We start from the raw sequence: 23,918 nt of genomic DNA on the forward strand, positions 1-23,918 counted from the left end.
TATTTAAAAAACCTTTGCATCACCCCCAGCTGGAAAAAAAAAATCTTTTTTGGATACAAAATACAAGGCACTACAAGTTGATTTAGTGGAAGCTACAGAAATAAGTTGCACATAGCTCCACTCACAGGTCAAGAAGAAATGCAATTTGGTACCTTAACAGATCTTGAAGATACAGTCAACTTGTTAACAAAAATCTCTATGGCCTTACCTCCATTGGACATTAAGTCAATTAACTAAAGGATTGAATTTCCAGTGTGTTCAAGCTTTGTGCAGATGTTGTTATTCACACATGGAATGGTTTGAATTCAGTTTCACTTTATTCGCCTTCAAGTATGGCTTGCTTACTGAGTGGCAGCACTCACACAGAGGTTTAACTAAAGCAGTTTATTTTTTCCTGCATTTAACTTAGCCTAACTTTCCTGCTTTTTTCTCTAGTACTAGACAGCACCGAAGTAGAGCTACCACTTAATTAACCATTCGTTAAGCAGACTGCCATTCATGAGCAATACCCTGTTTCGGAGGTTTCTGAGGTTTTGAAGGTCTAAGTTGCTTGGAGGTCTGCAGTCACCACGACCTGGTAATGGCTTTATCAGCTACTGTTCAGCAAGGCCAGACACTGGTAGAAGTCCAGTAAACTTATGTGCCTGATGCAGAAGCGTATGCTGGAGTCACACTGTGTGATGGCTGCCTCCCTGGGAGCCTCATGAAAATGATGTGCTTATCCCAGTTGCAAATATTTACTTAAATTTGCAGCTTGTTCTGTAAGACTTTAGCCATGCAACGTCTATTAATGCAAGTTGAAGCCACTCATCCCAAGTAAATGTATGTGCATAGAGCTAGTGCAGGAACTTCAAGAAGGTAATTCTTTTGCAGATGCACGAGGAATCAAAATAAATGTCCTTGTTAGACTAGCAGAATCTGCCTGGACCTCTTCTGTGCTCTAATATTTGACTTTAATTTAAATATACACCTTTCGCTTGCTGAGATTGTGGGCTTTTCTGCAGCCCGTTGCAGGAGTAGGGTTTCTGTCAGCCCGTGCGAGTTCAAGGACCGCATACCATGCATTAGTCATGAGCTGATCCATGGAGCTGACTTTGATCTGGAAAGGGAGGCTCTTCATGCCTGCAGTAGCACACACCATAGCTCAAGTTCTCCTCTGGACAGCAATAAAGGTTTGCCATATATTTACAGACTGATCTGATAAATTGTATTACTGCTCTCACATAGGGGAGACTTTTTTTTTTCCAGTTTCTGGCATAAAAGCAGCCTGTTTTTTCTTTCTGTTGCCCTAGCACGATCTTGCTCTTACAGCAGTTCTCACCAGGTGAAAACTAACACAGTTCAAACTGAGCTAGGCATGTGGCAGTTGTGAAATTTTTGTAAAGACCCCGTCTTCTTCATTGCTTTGTGGAAATTATTCGGGAAGTTAGGTGAGCAAACATGTCTGTAGCCACATGTACTTTACAATTACAAACATGACGGGGCTTATAGGGAGAAGCAATACATTTTATTAGATCAACAAACATCATTGGAAAGAACAGATGTGATTTGGGGCATATGAACACTTTTTCAGGTCTGAAATAGAAGCAGCCATATTCAGATGAAGAACAGCCATGCCAAGGCAGTAGTTTCACAAGCGTTTCTTTCATCAAGAGCATGAATAAAAACATTTAAAAGATTATTGTAAGCCCAGTTCTATCTTGCCGTCTGGCTCAGGCCCTCAGAGAACCGAACCAGCACAGCCCCGCTGAGGAGGTGGGAACGGGGCAGTGGGGGAGCCAGCAGAGAGGAAGGAATTCTTGGAGGCTGCTGAAGTTGTCCCTGCACAACTCCCAATAAGAAATGCTCAAAAATTTTACCTGCTGTGTATTGATGAATTACTTTATAGCACTGTTTAGTTCTTGCTGAGAAGAGCAGGGAGTGGTGTTTAGATACCGGCCCCAGTGAACAGGAGGAGAGCAGCCAATTGTTTTGTCCGTGGTGAGGGGAGGAAGGAAGAAGACACACTACAATCCTTCCATGACTAGACCTGAGGACAGCAGCACAGCTTCAGCTGACCTGTGGGCCATGTGCGACTGAACCTACATTTAATACTACTGCCTAAGTTTGTTGGCAGGGACTTTCAAAGGAATACGAGAGTTCGATGCCCTCTTCTTTTCAAATTAGTTTCCTTTAAGTCTAGATATCAAAAACCTCTTGGAAATAGCAAGTACTGGCTCTTACATGGAAATTAAGTCGAAGCAATATGCTATGGCTACCACACCTGCCAAGAAATGCTTGGATTTTGTTGGGGTTTTTTCAAAGATTAAAGCACGCTCTCTTTCAAACCTATTCTCAAGTATCACACAAGACAGCCCTCTCACTGCACAGCACTAACGCACACCGGGAGGGCACTGTGAAGAATTACAGGCTGAACCATCGTTCAGAATAAGCGAATGTGGTCGGCTGACTGTGTCACCGAATGAGGATTCAGGAATCAAGACTGCAGCTCCTGACTCCAGTCCAATTGTCTTGCTGCTTCAGGTCACCATCTAAAAACTCATCACAAAAACTCCCCCGTGTTTAGGATATTGGGGAACATGTAGCTATGAAGGAGATGGAAGTATAAGCAGATTAAAAATTAAAGAGAAAAATAAAAGAAAAAAAAACAAACACAAAAGGAAAAGCCACTAAATCTCAGGTAAAACCCATCCAAATCTAAAAATAAAGGAAAGGTAAAAACCATACGTACAAAGTAAATGTCAGAGTGAGCACAACTAATGCTAGTCCTAGACTGCCTATTGATTTCGAATACGCCCCCAAAGTTAAAAAAATCCACATGAATGTTCCATAAAACAAGAGATAATTTATTTCTAGTTGAAACCTTTCCCGTTCACACGGACATGGACTGCTGACACACAATGTCATAAACTACCAGCTGCAATTTTGCGGAATGATACAGTGTCCATACTTTCACTTCCACCCTTCATGGGAAATGCTGCGGAAGATGTGCCAGCAGTTCAGATGCAATCTGAGCAGCAGCAAACTCGCACCGCTTGCCAGCTTGCAAACAGAGCAGACTCTCAGACCATTATCTTTATATCAACTGGCCAAATAAATCAGAACTAGACACCGGGGGGTAAATTTCCAGCACTGTGTGTAATGGGTTTAAAGTCAGAATGTCCACAACCGTTAACCACAATTGAATGTCTAGCTCACTGAGCTCGCTGCTGAAAGTTGACTTCCATAATAAACACCAACAGCCTAATCCTGCAGCCTGTTACTCAGCAACCCCCCCGCCCTGGTTTTAGCAGGGAGTGTGGCAGCTCTAGCCACACTACAGGCAGAAGAAGGCAGGTTAAGTGAAACCTGAAGCAGCCGGCATATGTTCACTCCTCACCCAGCGCATCTTGTCCTGCCACAAATGGCAACTGTGCCTTTATCACTGAAGCAAACACACGAATTTCTCGTGTGCCAGATCCTCATCACCTCTTCTGTCATAGCCAGAAAAAATGTCCACACAACCAAGAGGTAAGTCAGTCCACTTCTTTGACACTCACTATCTGAGTGTCCTGTAAATTGTGTCCTATTGCCCTTAGTTTTATGCCCCTCAAAAATGGTAGATAATTCTATTCCACTGCAGTCTGTTTGGGCTCTTCAATAGCAGAGACGTTCTCCTGGACAAATCGAGTGCTGTAGCTAGAACTGCCACAATGTTTAGCACTACCGTTACTGTTGCCAGAAATGCTTTTTCACTGTATTATAAATTCAAGCTGGTGTCATGCCTTGTTCTCTAGTAGTATTTTTAATTTAGCCTGAAATCCACCAATATAGCAGTGTTCCTGGAACTTCTTAATCTTGCAAATTGTCCAAATGATGGTTATTCTAGAATAGGTATTTTCAGTAGGAAATGATGGGAACAGAGCTCAAAATTCCTGCCCTCCTCCCCTTCCTTTTATCCCCATCCACATTTGTCCTGGTAGACTCTGTTCATCATATCGTCTTCAACAGGAGCTAAGTGGGTTTCTGCCTAACCCAGATCTGCGAAGTAGCGCTTCAGCCAGGTCTGCTGTACAGGGCATCTGTACACAGGCTGAACAATCATCCAAACTCACAGAATCACAGAACGGTTTGGGTTGGAAGGGACCTGGAGAGATGATCCAGTCCAACCCCCCTGCCTTTGCCCAGTGACCTGACTCCCTCCCTGGCCCGATTTTATTTAGCACTCCAGACAGAAACTAAGCACTGGCAGTGCTGAATGTCGCACACGCAGGTTCTTTTCCTCAGATTTGCACACAGGAGTGTGTGATACGATTTCCTGAGATTGCGTGGAATTGATTAATGCTCCAGGCAAAGCCACTGACTTTGAAACTATGTGGATTAGGATAAAATGTAGCCTACTGATACCATTGCTGGATGTTATAATGAAGGCTAAGACAGACTGTAAAGCTAATTTTAAGCAGGAGAGTTTAGATTCTGAGAAACACTCTAAAAATTTGCTGTGTTCAAAAATCAGAAGCCTGGGCACATATCTGGATGGTGCCAATGCTGTAAACATACCTTTTATTGGTGGTGACAGGTATCCTCCAGCCTTTGATCTGGCTAAGCTCTGTATCAGAGATCTCTATCTGCAGCGGGAGCCGTGGAACCCAGACCGTCACTTCTAACTGGGTGGTAAAATGCTGGTAAGTGAAGTTAACAATAGTATCCACTTTGCTTTTCATTTCCTTGCCATTAACGAAGATGGAGTCACATCTGTCAGAAACCTTAATAAGAAAAAAAAAAAGAACAAAGATTAATTAGGAAATTAATAAAAGTTCCTAAGGAAGCGCAAGGAATGATACATCAGTCCAAAGACAACACTGATTATGTGACTCATGCATATTGTATTTTCAGTTTTCTAATTAGTAGCAAACAGTGATAAACGGACCCCAGGGAAACAGTTCTGCTTTCCTCAATGGATACTACTCAAACTACAAAAATAATTTCATCATGTTATATAACCTACGCAAATCTTTTATACTAGGCAAATTAAACTCTCCATGAATCAAACTCCATGTGCTTCCAAGTTTATGTTTACAACTTGCTTAAAGAACCTGGAAAAAATGGGGCCATATGTTAGTAAGAAAAAGACTGACTCAGAACCATAAAACAGAATCCTTTCCTTTTTCCTTGAGCACTGTAATGCTGAAAGACAAAGATCTCCTTATGGCTCATGAACAGAAGTGCAGTAGAAGCATTAATTTTTAGAACTTCTCAGTAATTGTTTTAGCAAAATGTAGTCATAGTTTATGTCATTCTATGAAGTTACTGCCAAAACTAGCACGTGGGCTCTACGCTACATCTCCTCTGCCCTCTTCATCTCGGAGATCCTTTGGCACAAAATCAAGGTCCTGAGCACAGATTCTGTTTACATAAAGAACACAACGCAGCAGTGCATTTGACCTGCACCCTGGAAAGATGGAACTCCTTCTTCATGAGGTACAGTTTTGTAATATATTTATGAACATGTGTGAGTATACTTTTAGATTATATATATATACACACACATTTAGATTAATGTGCAACATGTATATATGTATATACATTATATATGCACCTGCATGTGTACATGCATTTGTATCTATATACAGGTTTGCATTCTGCTTTGAAGTGAGAGAGAGGTGGTAGTCTCCAACAGAGTCCATGTTCTGTGATTTTAATGTTTTAAAACTTCACAAGATGTAGCTGTGTTACTGAAATGGACTTGGTTCTCTCGTCAGGACTGTTCTGTGTCATGTCCTGTAACGCACTGGGACTCAGATCCGAAGGCATTCTGGCTAAGACAGTGATTAAACCCTGCTTTACTGGAGTTACTGAGATAACTTGTGTAGACTTCAGTGGGGAATATGCTGAAACACAGGCTGCTTTTGCTCTGCAAACGTACCTCAAATCTTCTCTTATATTAACAGGAATGAGGGGTTACTGAGCCAAGAAAAATTACAGAAAATGTGTAGTGGCCTTTTTTATTTTCTCAAAGGCTGTCCTCACACCTGACTTTGAAATTGAGTCTGTTCTGCTTTAAATCTGGGAATAACATCGTTTTTCTGTTGAGCTCTAACATGGTATATTGCTGTTAGACGGACAGTACCTGAGTCCTACTATCACATGGAGCACATTTAAATAACAAAAATTTGCCTGAATAGCTCTCCTAATGTTCTTAAGATTTACAGGCAACTGGCCTAAGAATCAGCTACTTCAGAAGCAAAAGAATACAAGCAACCTTTATGCAGGTCATTCAGTGACAAGTTTTATTTCCAGAATTACTGTGACGACATTGAAAATTATGGCAACTCTGAAGCCAAGCATGGAAAGAGAAAGCTTGGGGAAACATGGTGCTAGCTGATCTGTTGGTACACAGCCACCGAACAACGACCCATATCAAATGGCTGTTTCACACGTAGTGAGATCACGCAGCCACCCTTTTCAGATTGTCCCTTTTATAACCTCACTGTACAACTACGTCATTCTCCTGTGCTGCTTAGTATTAGCTAACAGCTTTGCCAAAACTATTGCCGAGTGCCTTGAGATTCTTGTTAGAAAAGCTCACTGTCTGATGTTTTTCTCTCCACATGCAATACCCGTATATAAAGTAAAAGTGCTGCCCTTCCACGTTTGCCATTTTCAAGTCAGCTTCTCAGATCCTAATCAATGTGCTGAAACAACAGTCAACTGCTTTTTTACAAAGGGACTAAGCCAGGTTGTGAGGGATGGGGCAAAGGAAACTAAGTCACTCTTTGGGGAGAGTATACTCCTCCACATAAATGCTTAATGAGTACAAGAATTTTTTAAAAAAATAAATTTAGCTATCTGATAAAGAGCTTAAAATGGACTCCAGGCTCAGGAGTGCCACAAATGAGATGGAGCATACTCAGAAACTTTGTTTCCCCCTCATAATGTGTCACAAGTGTCTCTTGATAGTTTAAGCACATTAATCAAGCCCATTAATTGAATGAACAGTTGAGATTTGAAATCATAAAGCCTTCATCTAGGGAGTTTTGTGAGAATTAATACAAGACAGAAATAATTAAGAAAACTGAAAGAGGGAGGGGTAAACATCAAGACCGGATCAGGGGAGTAACTAATATCTGACGTGACAGCAGCTAATATTTTAGATCCTCTTCTTGCTGCTTAAAATGTTCTTGTCTTCTTGTCAGCAGGCAAGAAAGGTGCTAAATTAGGGAACTGAAAGATGGGCTTTAATTGTAGCTGTAAAAATATCAGGCTAAGCTTACAAATTTCATAGACTGTATGTCTAGACAGAGCTATTCAGTCATTTATATACTGACCAAGAGGTAAGTATAAATCAGCATATATAACTACGCTATAGAATTTCACCCAGTGGCCTTGTGTATGTTCAGAGCTCATGTTTCACTTCAGTGTATCTTCCAGAAAATAATTCAGCCCTGATAAGAAAATTTGAAGAGAGACATTGTTGTTTTTTCAGTTCTCTATCTGGAATTTAGGTTTATTCGATTAAGTACAAGCAAACCAAAGAATTTAAAGGAAAATTAAGTTTGTGCAAATAAGGGTGAAAACCACAGCAGTCAGCTGAATCCAGCTGAATGCCATGATGAAGTATGTGAAACCATGCCCACTGGTAACCACTCGGGCTAGACTACAGCTCACCCGAGGAAGCCTCTGTCATACTCACACGCGTTTAACTACTGCCACCTTTCACTCAAAACTGGGAGGAGTGGTGGATACACTGGCAGGCTGTGCTGCCATTCAGCGAGACCTGGACAGGCTGGAGAGTTGGGCAGAGAGGAACCTGATGAAATCCAACAAGGGCAAGTGCAGGGTCCTGCACCTGGGGAGGAACAACTCCATGCACCAGTACAGGCTGGGGCGGACCTGCTGGAGAGCAGCTTGGTGGAGAGGGACCTGGGTGTCCTGGTGGATGACAGGTTAACCATGAGCCAGCAGTGTGCCCTGGCTGCCAAGAAGGCCAATGGGATCCTGGGGTGCATTAAGAGGAGTGTGGCCAGCAGGTCAAGGGAGGTTCTCCTCCCCCTCTGCTCTGCCCTAGGGAGGCCCCATCTGCAGTGCTGCGTCCAGTGCTGGGCTCCCCAGTTCAAGAAAGATGAGGAGCTACGGGAGAGAGTCCAGCGGAGGGCTATGAGGATGATGAGGGGACTGGAGCATCTCTCCTACGAGAAGAGGCTGAGGGAGCTGGGCTTGTTCAGCCTGAAGAAGAGAAGGCTGAGAGGGGACCCTAGAAATGCTTACAAATATCTGAAGGGTGGGTGTAAGGAGGATGGGGCCAGACTCTTTCCAGTGGTGCCCAGCGACAGGACAAGGGGCAATGGGCACAAACTGAAGCAGAGGAAGCTCCAGCTGAACATGAGGAAGAACGTCTTCCCTCTGAGGGTGACGGAGCCCTGGCACAGGCTGCCCAGGGAGGTTGTGGAGGCTCCTTCTCTGGAGATATTCAAGACCCACCTGGACAAGGTCCTGTGCAGCCTGCTCTGGGTGACCCTGCTTCGGCAGGGGGTTGGACTGGGTGACCCACAGAGGTTCCTTCCAACCCCTACCATGCTGTGATTCTGTGATTCTGTGATTCACTCACTACACCTTACGGCAGCTCTAACTTGAAAGCAGATTTGGTTCATCTGAAGGAAACGAGAACCTTGAGCACGTGTAGAAAATGCCCAGCACTCCTATTTCACTTGGAATCTACTAGAGACCAAGGACAAGGAATTCATTCCATCCAGGTCTCAGACGAGAGCTGTGATTTAATGCTAACAGCACTCTGACCCTCCCCAAAGTGCAGAGAGAATGAGAAACACACACTGAGATTTGGGGACTCGCTTCCAGCTGTATGCTCTGGCCGATGGCCTACAGCACACGTTCCCCTTTGCTTTCTCCCCTTTTAAGTCTCCTCCATACATTCCTAGTCACACTCCGACTGCCAGAAGTGGCTGGTGATGCTGCTGGAAGGGGAACTGGTATGACCTGCTGCTGGAGTTTGGGAAGAGCATGGCTGTTGACATCAGAAAGCGCCCGGGTTCGCCCCGGGGCAAGCTGTGACGCAGCAGGGCGACACGGGCAGAGTGACTTAACCCACAGATTTCTTTTGAGCTGCTGGTTCTGAGGGGACAAAGAGGAAAAACTCTCTTAAATCCCTCCTGCAAACACTACACAGAGAGAAGACAGAGCAAAAACTTCGAATGCCACCCTCTCATCTAAAACGCGCAGAGCAAGCCTGTTGGAAACAGGCTGTCGCTATCCATTGTCAGCTGCCTGGACAACTCGACGCTGCTGGCGGAGGCAGCCTGCATTCAGGAGGGCAGGCCGGCTGGCGACGTGCTCTGCTATGCAGGTCAGCAGAAAGAGAGCTGCAGTTAACCTCTCCGGGCTTTGGAGCAGGTGGTTGGCTCCAATCCCTGCAAGTAATTGTAAAAAGCACAACTTGCCCTGTACAGCCTGTCACAGCCTCCTCGTTTTAGAGTAACCCAGTACAAAAGCAGCTAGCAGGCCAAAAGAGTAATTGGGAAACCATCCGATGGCCAGGCCAGCAAAGGTTTATACACCCTTTGGGTGAGCAGGTGAAACGGAGGGAATGTGAACCGGCAAGAAGACAAACAATGCTTGCGGCATGGCCCATCTTCACGTGCGGGTTTGATTCCAAAGCTCACGCCTCATCCTCAGCTTGTGGGCCAGTTTGTGAGGAGACCTAATGAGACAGACGTACAGCAAACAGTCACAATCCTTGTGCCTGTTAACCGGTCGGGAGCTCTTCGGTTAAACAAGACCTTGCTGCCGAATGCCTGCTTGGCACAACCATCTCTTCCCCAGCACTCCTTTGTGTGGGAGGAGAGAGCAAGGTGGCTTCAGGAGAGCCCACCCATGGGCACCTCCAGCAGCAGCACTGCAGGGCTTTCCCAGCCCACACCTTATCTCCCAGTCCATGTTTTTTCACCTTCAGACATACAGTTCTCACTGATACTTACACGAATGGTGTGTGTGCACACAGCTGTGTATGAACATGTGTAACGAATTGTAAAGGAAAAACTGCTACCCAAGGGAATTAATTCTGTTTAATTTGGTATGAAGCAACAGGGACCAAGAGGATGGAAGAATAATACCAATTAGAATGCCAAACTGTCCCCTGGCACTTTTAATCTGTCAATTTTTGATGCACAAAACCCAAAAGGATGGTGGCATTTTTACAGTCCATTTGTAGAAGAGGAAACTGAGGCACACACAGCGTGTATCAGAACTGGGTCTAACACACAGTCTTTTCAGCTGAGAGCTATAGCCATTTGCTTATCCAGTCAGGTCCCCAGATGATTTAAATTTGAAGTTCATATTCACCCTTGAAAAGAGGTCCTTTCTACACTTGCTTTCAGAACAGCCTTCACCAGTACTTCAGCAGAACTGGCCTTTACAAGAGGAGTTTCTTGCCTGGTGTTAAGATCTACTGGTATTTAAAAATCCTTCAGTTTAATGGGACAGATGTGCAGACTTCTTCAGCTTTGTAACCCTGTTTTTTCCAAGAGCAAAACCCAACCTTCTTCCAACCCCTGCCCAAGACGATGCTGCTCCTGATGCCCAGCGAACGAGACAGAGCCCCGAATGCCGTCTGGCAGCAGCCACCAAAGTCCCCTGCAGACAGGCCCCCCCCAGCCCCGGCCTCCAGAGCCAGAGCTCCTGCAGAAGAAGAGGTAGGAACGACAGACCGGCAAATTCTGGGCGTTTGTAAGAGGTCACACCGTGCTGCTCTGCGGTGAATGTGTAAGGGATGCGAAGTCTCATTATTGTGGCTGGGACTTTAAAGAGAACAATTGTAACAAGATTTTAAAGTGAATGGTGGCTAGCATAAACGGCTCACTCATAATAATCATAAAACTGTAATTTTGTGGTATTTCCTGAATGCCTTCTATACCACCTTCTCTGCAGCACTGTTCCTGACATTGTCTTGTTAGCCCATTAGGAAGGACTTGCTGAGCTACTTCAAACCCCTACACTGTGTGTTTTTCTTCTGCCTCTTACATCTTTTTATATGGCCACAGCATGGCTGTATCAGGGTTTTTTCTGGTTTGGATTATTTTGTACTTTATTATTGCTACATGTTTGCTTTAGAAGCAGAGTCTGAAATGACTTCCTCAGCCTGAGGAATCTGGTTTAGTGTTCGGGTAATAATTGAAGACAAAACGAAGGATTATTCTTCTTCCTATCCTCTTCTTTCTTCCTCTTTCAAACAGCTACTTACCTCTGTGCCTGCCCGGGCTCCTGCCTGAAGCCATTGCTGGGGTCTCTGCTAAGCCAACAAAGGGATGGAAAGATATGCCTCATGTCTTGAGGCCATACACAAACAAAGGGTTTTCCCAAACCCTTTTCAGCTAAGAAATGCTGCTTTTATTTAAATTCAGAATTATGCCTGATTGTAGTCAGTCTAGAAAATGTCAGACTTCTTGTTTTGGCTGTAGTTGTATGTTATGTCATAACGTGCTATTCATTGTAGTGCACAATATTTGCCCTTATAGACGAGTCAAGTGATAACATAAAAGTAGAAATTTTCATTGGACTTTACTTCCCTTTTAAAATTTAAAATTAATGGGCCAAGGTTCTGCCCCAGAACCACCCCGTGTCTCCTGCGGGGCTTTGTGCGGCAGAGCCAGCCCCGTGTCTCAGCCTGTGCTGGCAACGGCTCGCAGAGCTCCGCGTTCCCTCTGCGGGCGGCTGTGTGGGCTCCTGCACGGGGACTGCGTTGTCCCTGGGACCCAGCGAGGGCAGGAGCACCCCGTGATGAGGAGACATCGCCCTGGCTTCTGGCACCCGTGCAGCAGCGCGGGGCAGCTTTCAAAGCAGTCCTTGCACTGTACGTAGCAAAGCACGGCATGTGGCCTGCCAGGCTGAACAGTGCGTTTATTTTAGCCTCTCCCACAAGCAGGGATTCTTCTGGCAATGGTTCTGCTTCCCCCTGCCCCAGCTAATTACATTTATTGGGGTCTGCAGATACTGTCTCCTAGCAATTTGAGGCAAATGGTAGCTTAAGAATATACAGAATAAAGGGTGGCAAATGATGTGATGCTGAAATTGAAACTAATGAAAACAGAAGTTTTATTCCCTTTTAATTTTAGACATGTGCAGAATAGTCTTGGAAGTGTCATTTTTGAAACATTCTTTTCACATCAATTTGTTTTTATTGGAAAATCAGTTCTCCAAGTCCTGTTCTCTGGAATAGCTGCTGTAGTTTCAGATATAAGCGTTTGCTATAGGAATCCCTCGAGATATATTCCAAGGTTTGTTTCCTACTTGGAAACAACAGCAAGAGTTTAAGTCGAGTATTCCCCATCCCATGTGTTCGATATGTGTTTGTTTTTCATCTTATCAGTGAATAATAATGTTACACGAAAACGGTATACAAACTGCAGGATCCAATGCGGTCTAACAGTTACACTTACAAATACAAATATAATTTCCTACACACACACACCAACTTTCATGGAGAAAAATGTAAAAACTGAAATACGTCAAGATGAGCCTGAAGCATTTCTAACGCTCCTCTTTGTAAGCAGTCTTAGTTTGCATCACCTATCGAGAAGAAAACCTCACACTTCTACAGAACAGAGGTATCCCTAAAGTTGTTGTGTGGGGAAACGTGGATTGGGGCAGGGAAGTCTGTTCAGCCCCACATCACTGTGGTATCTGTCCCGTAACAACAGGCCAGCCACATCATCTGCCAGCAAGAATATTGCTGTGTTGCGGTCCATTATTTTCAGATCCACCTGCTCTTTTATGAATTACCCAAAGTCTTGATCTTACAACTGCTGAAGTCAATCCAGCTGAATTAAGCCGAGGATGATCAAGCATCAAAGGCCAGAGTTTCAGAGGTCAGCAGGCAGTTAGCGAGGCAGGTGGAGATTTCCAAAAGCACACGAACAAATCCATTGGGAAACCCAGGCCATTTTGAAATTACCTTTTTGTAATGATCATTCTTCCCAGTTTTACTGTTCTAAAGGATTAAAGTGGGAGATTCAAAACCCAGGTCTGGACTTCAACTTTCTCTTAGAGATAGAAGGGCAATCTGACAACCACTTGCTTTGAAAGCGAGGCATTAACAGGAGCACAAGTGCTCCAGCACTCAGCCCAACCCAGACCCAGTTCAAGGCCCCTAAGAACAACGCTCATGGCTACCACGAGCCGCACAGAGAACCTTACAGACACAGATAATAATATCCATAACCATGTTTGCCAGACTGGGTCTATCCTGAAGACTACCTATGGTAGTGGTACAAAATACAGACTGTAACTGATACTCAGGTCTGAAATGTAATGATGAGGAGTTGGAAGCAAGATTGAAGGGAAAACTCTTTGTCCAGGAAAGCAAAACTTTGGAAAAGCAGACAATAAACTGAAGTGTTGTGTGTTCAAGAGACCAGAAAAACACGATGGTCTGAGCGACAGGCTGGTGGAAGGGATCATCAGTCACACAGATGCACAGAGCTCCACGTGGACAACATGAGACCATTTTATAGCAGCTCAGCAGCAATTAGCACAGCAGAGTTAGTGCTACCCTATTGTTTTATTGAAGAAGCCTCTGCTCATTTCTCTGTAGATGTCACTATTTAACACTGCTGATGAAGAGAAGCAGGATGTTTGGGGAGGAGGGAGATGAAAGTAGGTATAGCTTGCAATGATATGAGGGTATTTGAAGTTTTAGAGTGTTTTTACCTTTTAACCCTCATTGAAATGCACTGAACTAGAGGGAAGGACAGCATGGAAGACATTAACATTTCGGTTTAACAATAGAGACAATCGCTGCAGCTTAGAAAAGGTGCAATGATCCATGAATGTACAATGAGAACTGAAAAACCTGCTGTACTGAATGAAGTGTGCACTATTCAAAAACTGTTGATCTATGCAAAATTATCAAACAACACGTGAGATCTGCCAGGATTTCAGTCCCAGGTGCAGAGCAGCTGCTCTCATTCGCTTTCCGGCATGCCATGCAGGGGCGTTCCTGCTGGAGATGATAAGTTTGGCGGGTGCACAGGTTGAAAGGGGAGGACCAAAGAAGGTGGGTGCGCTTTCAGACTCCAGCCTGCTGCTCGGCCTGACATAATTCAGGCTCAGTAATAATTGCTGTGCATCCACGGCGGCGGTGCAGCTGCTAGGAAGGGCAGATGCTCTGGCATTTCGTTCTTATTGATTATGTAGATTGAACACAGAGAGTGACTGGGAGGCAGCTAACAGCAGTACATGGTGGCTGCCAAAATGTTCTCTGCTCCATGTACCAAGTTCCTTTACTAATAAGCTGTGCTTTTAATTGCACTTTTTCTACAAAAATCAAGCTGAGGAATTCTGTTGGAATTGAAAGTTACTGTTTCTGCTCTCCGCACTGATTTATCGTCACCATGTACAGCTGAAGAAAGAGCCACCGTCTTCATTGGGCCAAATCAATGGCTGCATTACGACGCTGGTGTCTTTGGAAGATAAGAGAATGCCTTTGTTCACAGTACCTGGCCTAGATAGTGTTGGTCCATCAGGAATGTCAGCTCCCCTGCACAAGAAGAAATGATGCTTGACACCAGTAACTAAAAGATAGCAGTGGCTGTGTTGCTATTGGTCTGAGCACAGACATTGCTACAGTTGGCTGGGAAACCAGCCGGGACTCTGCTTTCACGTGTGAAAGAAAAATGGGATGTAGCTGATAGGGGATATAGCATGCATTTTTTAGTTTTGATCCAACACTCGTTGAAGTGAATGAGAGAGTTTCTACTGATTTACTGGCCTCAGAGCAGGAGTTCTAAAGGATGCGAGGACTTCACTGTCTATTGTAATGCAATGACAGCCAACTGAGACACAAGCTTGGAACAGGGAGATTTTTAGGCAGTGTTTTTTCAGAGGCTGAACTTCTTTGGTACATCATACTTCAAGTTATTTGGACAAAGTGCAATTATCTCTTGGTAGAACAGCAGTTCCACTGCCAGGATGCAGAAGAGCAGGTGCACATGAAACTTATCTCATGTGGTTCGAGCTCATTTAAATCTCAGCACAGTTTGTGTTTGGGGGAAGCTTCAGGAACACTCTTTTCATTCAACCACTACTTTTGTTGATAACAAGAACACATGGACCAGAGCTCAGAGCAGGATCTCCTGCTTCCTTGTCCATTTGCAAACGAAATTGTGCCAGTCCCATTGCTGCTCCATGAGTTTCTGTTTCTTTTAAACAATCTAGTATGCAAATCAGCATAGCTTCTACTTGCCTTGTCACCATGATGCAGTACCTCTCCTGGGCTAACACCCTGCCCAGGCAGGCATGCTTATTGCGAGACAGACATCTTCATTCTTCGCACTGAGATAAAGGATCTCTCGCCAGCACAGATTCTAAGTACGTGCTTGTCTGAGGTGGCTTTTGCTTAAGTATTTGATCCTTAAACTTCTGCAGATTAGGCATTACCAACACTTGTTAGTTTAAGTAAACATCCACGTGCTTCATACTCATCAGCTGGTATCCCAGAAGGACTTCAGAGCTGTTCATCTGGTGAAACCCCAGCATATGGTGCAGGCTCTTTCCTGCACCAATTCTAATTGCAAACACTGAACCTGTTCTGTAAAAACTGTTAATTAGGTGAAACTAACACATATGTTTGAGCCATAAGCTAAGGTGGGTTTTTTTCCCCTCTTTTTGTTTTCCACTTGAATTACTCACACAAATGAGGTTATAGGCTGACAGAATAATTTACACATTGTTGAGAAAAGTAAGAGAGGAGAATATTCAGGCAGATGCAACATACTTCAGTTCCACTGAAGTTCTTTGTAGAATAATGGGCTTTAAAAGTAATCTTCTGTGTACTAAGTAAACTTGGTGTTCATGATTTATGGCTCTAATCCCTGTGACTGAAATTTAAGATCTAAGGCTCCATGAAATTAAAAGAAAAAGAAACAATTACATGCATATTCATTCAATTTCATATATTGCGTATCCTTCAATTTTTCCAATGAAATTTTAACAGAGGACATAGAGGTTTCTAAAGAACGTGTACTTGAAAAAAACCAGCAGGTCAGTGGTAACTGCTGAAGCTAACCAGCTCTTCTGTGCCTGTTGGTTTCTTGATGTTCCTGGAGAATGCAAGTCAGCTCCAAATTTCCTCATCTCCCACAAGTATTTCATAGATGCTACAACACTGTGCAAAAAGCTCAAGGACACAAAGTGTGTACAGCCCTCAGGCTGGACACCGGCTGCTCAGCCCTCCCCAGCTGCACAGAAATGCTGTGGAGTAAATAGGGCAATGCTCACAACAGGGCCACTGGGCATAATGTCCTGGCGCTGCTCCTGGACTACTCGGTAGAGGAAAGGAGCCCTATATGCTGCTTCTCCCACCAAAGGACAACCGCACCCCTCCCCTATGAATGCAATTTGAATATATGGCAACCACAACAGCACCGTAAAGCCACCAGCCCAGAAGATGACTAGACAGCCAAGTAGTAAAGCTTGTGAGCTTAACATAGTATTAAGAGTAATGTGTTAAGTCATGAATGTCAGACATGTGATCCAGCCTTAAATTGTGTCCCAGTAATGAAAGGATACAGCATCCTTATCCCAAAGGATCAACAGAAAACCAGAAAAAGATTCCAAAAAGAGCTTTGAAATACACAGCAGTACACTTTTATTTTGTAAAGAAAACTCTGGTCCTATGCCTAGATACTAGTGCATCAACATTTGTAAGTCTTCTCAGCAAGTTTTTAGTCTCTGAGCAACAAATAATTCATTAATTAGTAAAAAAGGAAAAAGGGACATTCAGCCAGCAAACACAGCCAACAAAAGCATCCCTCAAACTGCATTCATTCAGCCAAGTGCTTCAATAAAATTATTTGGAGAGAATGTCAAGAGCCTTCACCTAAAATAACTACCTTTCTCCTCTGGTCTTACGAGACTAGACTATCCTAGACTGTTTTATTCACCCAGTATATGACAACGCAGAAGATCAGCATTAGGAGAGAGTTCCCTATTCAGTAAACGGAAAAAGCTAAGCAACATAGATGGATGTAATTCAAAGAATCAAATGTAGGTACATACAAAGGTGGTGCAAGTTCCTCACGTGTACAAGATGGTCAAACAATTTCTAGACATCACTAGATCACATATCCTACTGCACTGCATGCACTACAGTCCTGCTAATACTTGTAATTTTAGCACAACACTCACAATATTTGGTGCTTTCTATGAAAATTCCCGTTCCTGGAGTCTTGTTGGTCTGTGGAAAATTAAACTTAGTTTTTCAAAAGAAAAAAAGCATCTAGCTGAGGTGGGTACTACAAACAGTTTAAAAATGTGTACTCCCTAAAATACAGATGGGCTCAAAAAGGGCCCCAAAAGTATTTTGATCCTGATTTTTATCCAGTGTTGTCACTTTTCTAGAGGGAGGGTCTGTGTATACCTGTAAGGACAATATTGTAACTACAACATTCCCATGTATTGTGCATAGCAAAAAGCACTTTTTAAATGACGGCAGTATTGCAGCACTACAGGGGGCTTTATCTACAGCACAGGGAAGGTGAGAGAAAAAGTGTTCCTTGGCTACAGAAGAGCAGATGGTGAAGGTAAAAAGGGGAGCTCTGCTCTTTGCCATCACCTCCACTCCCGTCACAGATGTCCCAGCTGCCATGCTAGCACTGGCTCTGGGGCTGCCCACTGGACTGTGCTGTGGCATCTCCTTGGCGACCGCCCGTGCTGAGCTGTGCTCCGGCAGACGGGGACTTGCAGGGCATACTCCTGGACAGTCACTCAGGGAAACAGAGGGAGGTCCTTTAGGATGGATGCACTGGAAGGAAAAAAGTCTCAGTGTATCAAAAATACGGCCAGATTTCCATTCAAGTGTACCGTCTCGGGGCTCTTGAAATTGCCAGGAAGTGACTGAATGACACAGCAGATCTTTTCCAAGAAAATATTTCATATCTCTTCAATATCAGAATGACACAATCATGAGACTTAGCTTAACCCCTTAATGCAAAGCGCTGGATTTGCTTCTGTATATAAATAGATCTAAGATTGTGCTGAAGATGGCATGCTTCAGTTGTGGCACAGCATCAAATTAGAAGCTTAAATTCTGCATATAAATCTGAAGGACTCACTACACCACACATACATAAGCTGCACCTCAGTCAGACGGAATCCCTTGAAAACAGGCCCCTATATAGCCCACCGTATCTGACGGCTGCACACCTCCAAATCCCCCTACTCCTAGCCAAGGTTTCTTGCCAGACCAGGGGAGGAGAAATCCAAGGTAAAACCAAAGGAAGCCTGAACAGCCTCTGTGTGATCAGAGGCAACGGAGCCAGAGGGTGCCTTGGGGCAGAGCTCCCCTTGTGTTACCCACACAGGGACATCAGCTGCACTGAGTCACGGTGGGGTTACATATTGCTCACAAGATACAAGAATGAAAATCTGATCTGATTACGGTAGCAGCTGCCTTTGTGTTCTCCAACTGGAACCAGAAAGGAGCAAATTGTCCCTCTGGTGCAGGAAGAAGCAGGGAGTGGAACAGAACAAATCCTGCAGGAGCAGCCCTGTTTGGGGAGAACGCGCAGGGTGAAGTCTGCTTGGCTGCTGTCTGTTGCTTCACTTTTATTGTGTTAATAAATCTAAACTCCAACAAGGGGGAAAGCAGCACATCTTGGCTGGAGTGCCTATGCAGAGCAGAATAAGAAAATGCCTGGTGCAACTGTAATACAAACGTCTGGCTACTGCATTGATACTAATGAATAGGTTGTACTGAAGATGGAAATGCTTTCTCGTTGACATGCACCAACAGTATAAGTGCTCTCTGTCTAAAGGGCCTGATGGACTAAGGAGCGCTGACATCTCCTGCTAACACCTCCCACCTTTTTTTCCTCTTTCATTAGCATGCTGGAGCTTTCGACCTTTGAGCACCTTCCGCTGTGGGCAAAGGCCAGTGTTAAGGAAATGGCATTGCCCAGGATGACATCTCTCCCTACGCATTATCACCCAAACACGCAGTTCAGCCTCACATGACACATACTGGCCACAAGTCATGGCTTATATTTCTCTAGAGGTTCTCTGCTAGTCATCTCCATGTATTTTACAAAGAGAACTCACTGTCATCATCCTTCTTTTCACCAAGAAGGGAACAGAGCTTATTAAACCCCTCAACCAGAAGAGGAGCCCTCAGGACACACGGTGCGTGGCTCAGCAGAAGCTTTTGGGCAGGTGGTCCTGCACTGAGAAGCCCAGCGTTGCCAGGGCCAAAGCTCCCAGACATCACAGCAGAAAGATTAAGCCGGGGGCTGGAGATCTAAGGAGTACTAGGCTCTGCAAAACACGTACCAGACCACAGATTCTTCTCTTTTGAGGATTATTTTTTAAAATCTGCTAATCACAGTGAGAAGAAATGTCAAATGAATGCCTACATTTTGCATTTTACAAAATGTACCTTTTTCCACAGAGCTCTTCAGAAACCGTGACCTATCAAAATCAATAGTTTTCTATTGGCTTTAAGTTAAAGGCAGGGATTGAACTATCAGAAAAATCAGTGTAGAGCTACCTGACTCCCCCATTGCTCTCTTTGCTTTCAAAGCCCACATGACCTGGGTGGACTGAACTTCTTTCTCACTAAATAAGACCCTGTTGAAATCCAGCTACAAATGAGTGTTTTTCCTGTCTGCCAGTCTTTCTCCCATCTACAGCCGCAGTGCATGTACTTGTACGAACTCTGCCTAAATGCCAAGACAGATCTGTAAAGCTCTTCAGTTCCCCCATTGCATCTGGGCAAAAATAACCATTCCAACTCATGCATGAAAGATAAGTGACAAACCGCAGAGTGCTGCCATAAGTTTTCTGTTGTACTTTTGGATTTCTCTCTTTTGGTTTGTTCTTTAACATCTTCCCTTAGGGCTGTGTAGATACAGAAAAACATGCCACAGTCAAAGAACATAAAAAACCCATGAACAGAACAAAAAGGTTTCTTTCTTTTCTTAAATTTAGACGACTTCCCTTCATCACAAGACAAGTAAAATGTATGATGTGTAAAAGCTACATACAACACAAAAATATATCCCAAACCCTGGAATCACAGAAAACATATGAATCCATTTGGCTCTTTACTAGTAGTTATGATTTCTCTTTCCTAACCAGAAAGCCTAAAGGTGCCTTATGGACTTAACGGGAAGTATACTCAATCAGCAGTGTAAACAAAGGGTGAGCAAACCAGGAAAAGTTGCTTGTCTTGACCATGTGCATTTCTTTGTATTTCTTTAATGATGCCACGTTTGCCTAATCACCCAGACAGATTCCGTGAAAGCCTCTGGTATGGGCCTCGGGAAATAGGGGTTCATTCAAAGCCTCTGCCATTGATGCAGCACAGAAGGCATCCGACAGCTTCATCAGACCGTATCGCTGGTGCCAGGCTGAAGGAGAGGGGTGTTGCCACTCCCCATTCAGAGGGTCAAATGATGTCGGGGTTATGAGTCGCTCAACACTGGGGCAAACAGGTGTTTAGACAGTAAATTTATTGAGTTTATTGTCATTAAAAATGGTGCTTTGTTAAAAACCCCTAGAAGAAGAGACAGGGAAAGCAAAATAGAAACCACCTAGGTCATGGAATTAAACAGCAGGTTCGATGGCACTGGCAAATGTACCTGCTTGAGCTGTACATTTGTTAGCCCGGGTTTTGGCAGAAACGTATTACGGTTGTACATGTATTACATGTATTGCATGTGTTGCAGGCTCGGGTCAGCCAGCCCAAGATGAATTCTTTGCCGTGGCTGTGACCCAAACTTGTTAGTTTAAACTTAGCAGAGATTTTATCTGACTTTAAGTCACACTGCCAGTCCCAAGCAGACTCGCTCAGGGGGATGGGACTAGATGACCAACCAGCGAGGTGCAATCCAGCAGTAAGGCATTCCACACACAGATACAGAAACTACTTCCACGTGAAATCCGAGGTTGTTCTCTTACTTTCATCTCCTAGCTTGCTACAGTTACAAACACAAGTTAATGTGAAGAACAGATTTCATTTTTTAATGAATGCGTAATTTTTCTTTTGTATTACTGTTCTCTGGAGAAACTCCCTACCCTATTCTTACGAACTAAGCAGGGACAACGTAATCCAGCGCTATGAGTGCCACATTTCTGCCCAAACAGAACACAAGTCCTGCGCAACGGATATTGTATCCCAGGCATCCCTACCACAGGGGAATAGGTGCTATACTGTGGTTTTATACTCTCTGTGAAAATCAGTAGCAAAGGCTCACTAGATTTTGCCTTTATTTTCTTTAAGCAACTCATATTCCCTCTCTTCTTCACTGATCTTGGCGTTTTCTTAATACTGGCTTCTCAGCTGCCATCACATGGATTTTTTTTTTACCATGTTCGTGCTGCAAATGCACTTTGGACACTGTGATAGGGTAGCTGTCACCTCCTCCTCTGTGGCTTCATTTCCTATTTCATCCTGAAATCTTCCAATAGTTTCTTGCATTGATTTCCCACTTCTGTGGCAAAGGAAGGCTTAGTGCAGTTTTGTTTGGGATTTTAACTATGCCTGCTGCCAGTAACCATACATTTTTTCTGTCCATTCACCTCACTCTCTGATAAATTTCATATTCTTCCCTTTCAGCTGTTTATTTCTGCTTTTTCTTTTCAGCTCTTCTTTCACTTTTGTCCCTTTAAGCTGTCAGAGCTTACAACTATGTGACTTCCCCTGTCTGTTTTATTCTCCACACACAAAGACTTTCAAATGGGGCTTGAGGAAGTGGGATCCCCACATCCTCTGAATTTATGTCAGTGGTGAGTGCCTAGGCTGACCCTTTTGAGACGTTTAAGAGCCGGACAGTCCGTGTCTCAAAGCAAGAGGTCTTGCTGCACTGCACAGAAGCCAGCAATCCAGCATACGCAGCCACAAGGGAGGGGTGTCCTCCTGTGCCTGAGGAAATTCCAACACCTAGGGAAGGATTAACAAAGCCATCTTTAAAAGATGAGTGACTGGAACCTCTCCCCCAAACCTCCTGTCTTGCTAGGGGATGTCTTTTACTGCTGAGCAGCAGAGGGGCAGAGTCACGATGTGACTGGGACCCTTGCCTACGCTGCTTGAGCAGCCAGGCTCACAACATCCCGGCTTGGAGCTCTGCCTGCAGACACGGTGGAGACAGAACACGTTCCTGTACATGCACCGATCTTCGACAAAGCCAAAAGGGTCTTTCCATTGAAATCTCTTTGGCCAGTGTGGCAGGTACCAGGCAATACTTTATGGCCGGTTTATTTTCTATTTGCTAAAGGACAACATGAAAAAGAACATAAGGGTTCTCACCACTGACATGGTCCTTCAATGTAAATACTCCAGACTTTCAAGGAGGGGAGAGCTGATGAGTTTAAAGGAAATTATTTCTGCCTGCCAATAATCTCATCCTTATAGTATGACATTCCCCTGCAGCAGGCATTTCTGAAGTCAGTTTGTGGCTACCAAAGGCATTAGATTCTGTTTACTGAAATAACTCTATTAAAGTCTCATGTTTTATGCAGGTCACAGATGTAGTCCTATTGATTTAACTTGAAAGAATGCCCTTTTTTGTAGTAGTAAGATGTCTGCTTTTCTACACTTTGCTGCCTTCCTCGTTGCCTAATGTGACAGTCTCTGCAGCTGGTGTAGGTCACCGGTTTTCAGTGAACTCATGTTCAATGCAGGCCATTTGCGCTTATTGATTTAGCATTAAGGGCCATTCTTGTGCAGATACGTTCTGCCTTGCCAATCTATAGTCCACTTCATTTCTAGCTATGCACTCGAGTTCAAGGGGATTATTCAGCAAACATTTTATTCAAACAAGAATAACCAAAAAACACTTCTGGCTTCCTGTGGTGCTCAAGAGGCTGCTATCTAGAAAACACACCTGCACTTTGAGGCTCGCATGTCACATACTTTGCAGTACCTGAAAGGCACTGCCAGAGTCTTCAGAAGCCATGGAGAAGGTTTGGTACAAAGGGTCCATTTCTCAGAGGTAAAAAGGCCGACTCAGCTGACGACAGTTAGACAGCACTAGTGGGTATCTCCTCTGCCTTCCCAGAGAGCAGCACAGCACAGTGGCTGCAGCTGCAGCAGAAGGGTTAGGCGAGGTTGCACCTAGAGTTAGGGCATTGGGAAGGGATGAGCTGCCCCGGCAGATTCCTGCTTTTCAGGACAGTTCATTTCCTTAGTTCCTTTCTTGTCTTTCAATCTCATCCTAGACTTCTTTATTTAGAATCACCTTTATTTTCAGGTACCTCAGGCTTTCCCCTGAGCTTGCTGCAGCTCTTTCTAAACTCCCAGTGACAGACAGAAAAATAATTACTTGAAAGACAGGCAACAGCAGCCACCTTCAAAATCTCTGCAGTCTCACTAAATAGGATCCCTTCCCATCCTGACCCACGGACACTAATGCAATGTCAGCAACCTTCTCCAAGGAGTCACGCTTCTGTACAAAACCATCTGCGTTCTTCAAATGGGCCAAAGCTGGAGGCATTTTCTTACAAGAATTAAGGAGATCAAAGTTGGCAAGAATACACTTTTCCTCAGTAAAATTAGTTACACAAGATGAAAATATCAATAATAACATAAGGCGATTAAACAAGCCACATTGTCAAGTTTGCTAAGAACAGAAGGTCTTAGCAAATGGCTGTCTACTAGACTTTAGACAACTGTACTCACCAACAACATTGCGAAAAACAAACAAGCTGTAATTTCAATAGTTATAGTTGCATGGTATCCACAGAGAATACATCCGTACATTGCGAGCATTTGCTTTATGAAACAAACAGTGCAAAAGAGAAGCCTCCCAGTAACTCAGTTCTCCACTGTACTGGAGCTGGCTGGATCTTCCTCGTCTCACCACGGTTAAGTGCAATTATTTAGGATGCAGCTGCACCCCTGTGGATTCCTCCCAGTGTTACGTTGCACAAACAGC

At 44.1% G+C, this 23,918-nt stretch overlaps 1 protein-coding gene across 2 annotated transcripts in view; it reads right to left on the reverse strand.

Annotated features, from left to right (window-relative positions):
• Nucleotides 1–23,918, reverse strand: part of LOC104327596 (transmembrane protein 132B) — a 259,693-nt gene that overhangs the window by 13,156 nt on the left and 222,619 nt on the right. For both annotated transcript variants that reach the window (XM_075434871.1, XM_075434869.1), the window contains exon 6: nt 4,540–4,745. In XM_075434871.1, coding sequence (XP_075290986.1) covers nt 4,540–4,745 — 206 coding nt within the window. The remainder of the gene's footprint in view (nt 1–4,539; nt 4,746–23,918) is intronic.

The sequence above is a fragment of the Opisthocomus hoazin genome, chromosome 13, assembly GCF_030867145.1.
Source record: "Opisthocomus hoazin isolate bOpiHoa1 chromosome 13, bOpiHoa1.hap1, whole genome shotgun sequence".
Classification (NCBI taxonomy): Eukaryota; Metazoa; Chordata; class Aves; order Opisthocomiformes; family Opisthocomidae; genus Opisthocomus; species Opisthocomus hoazin.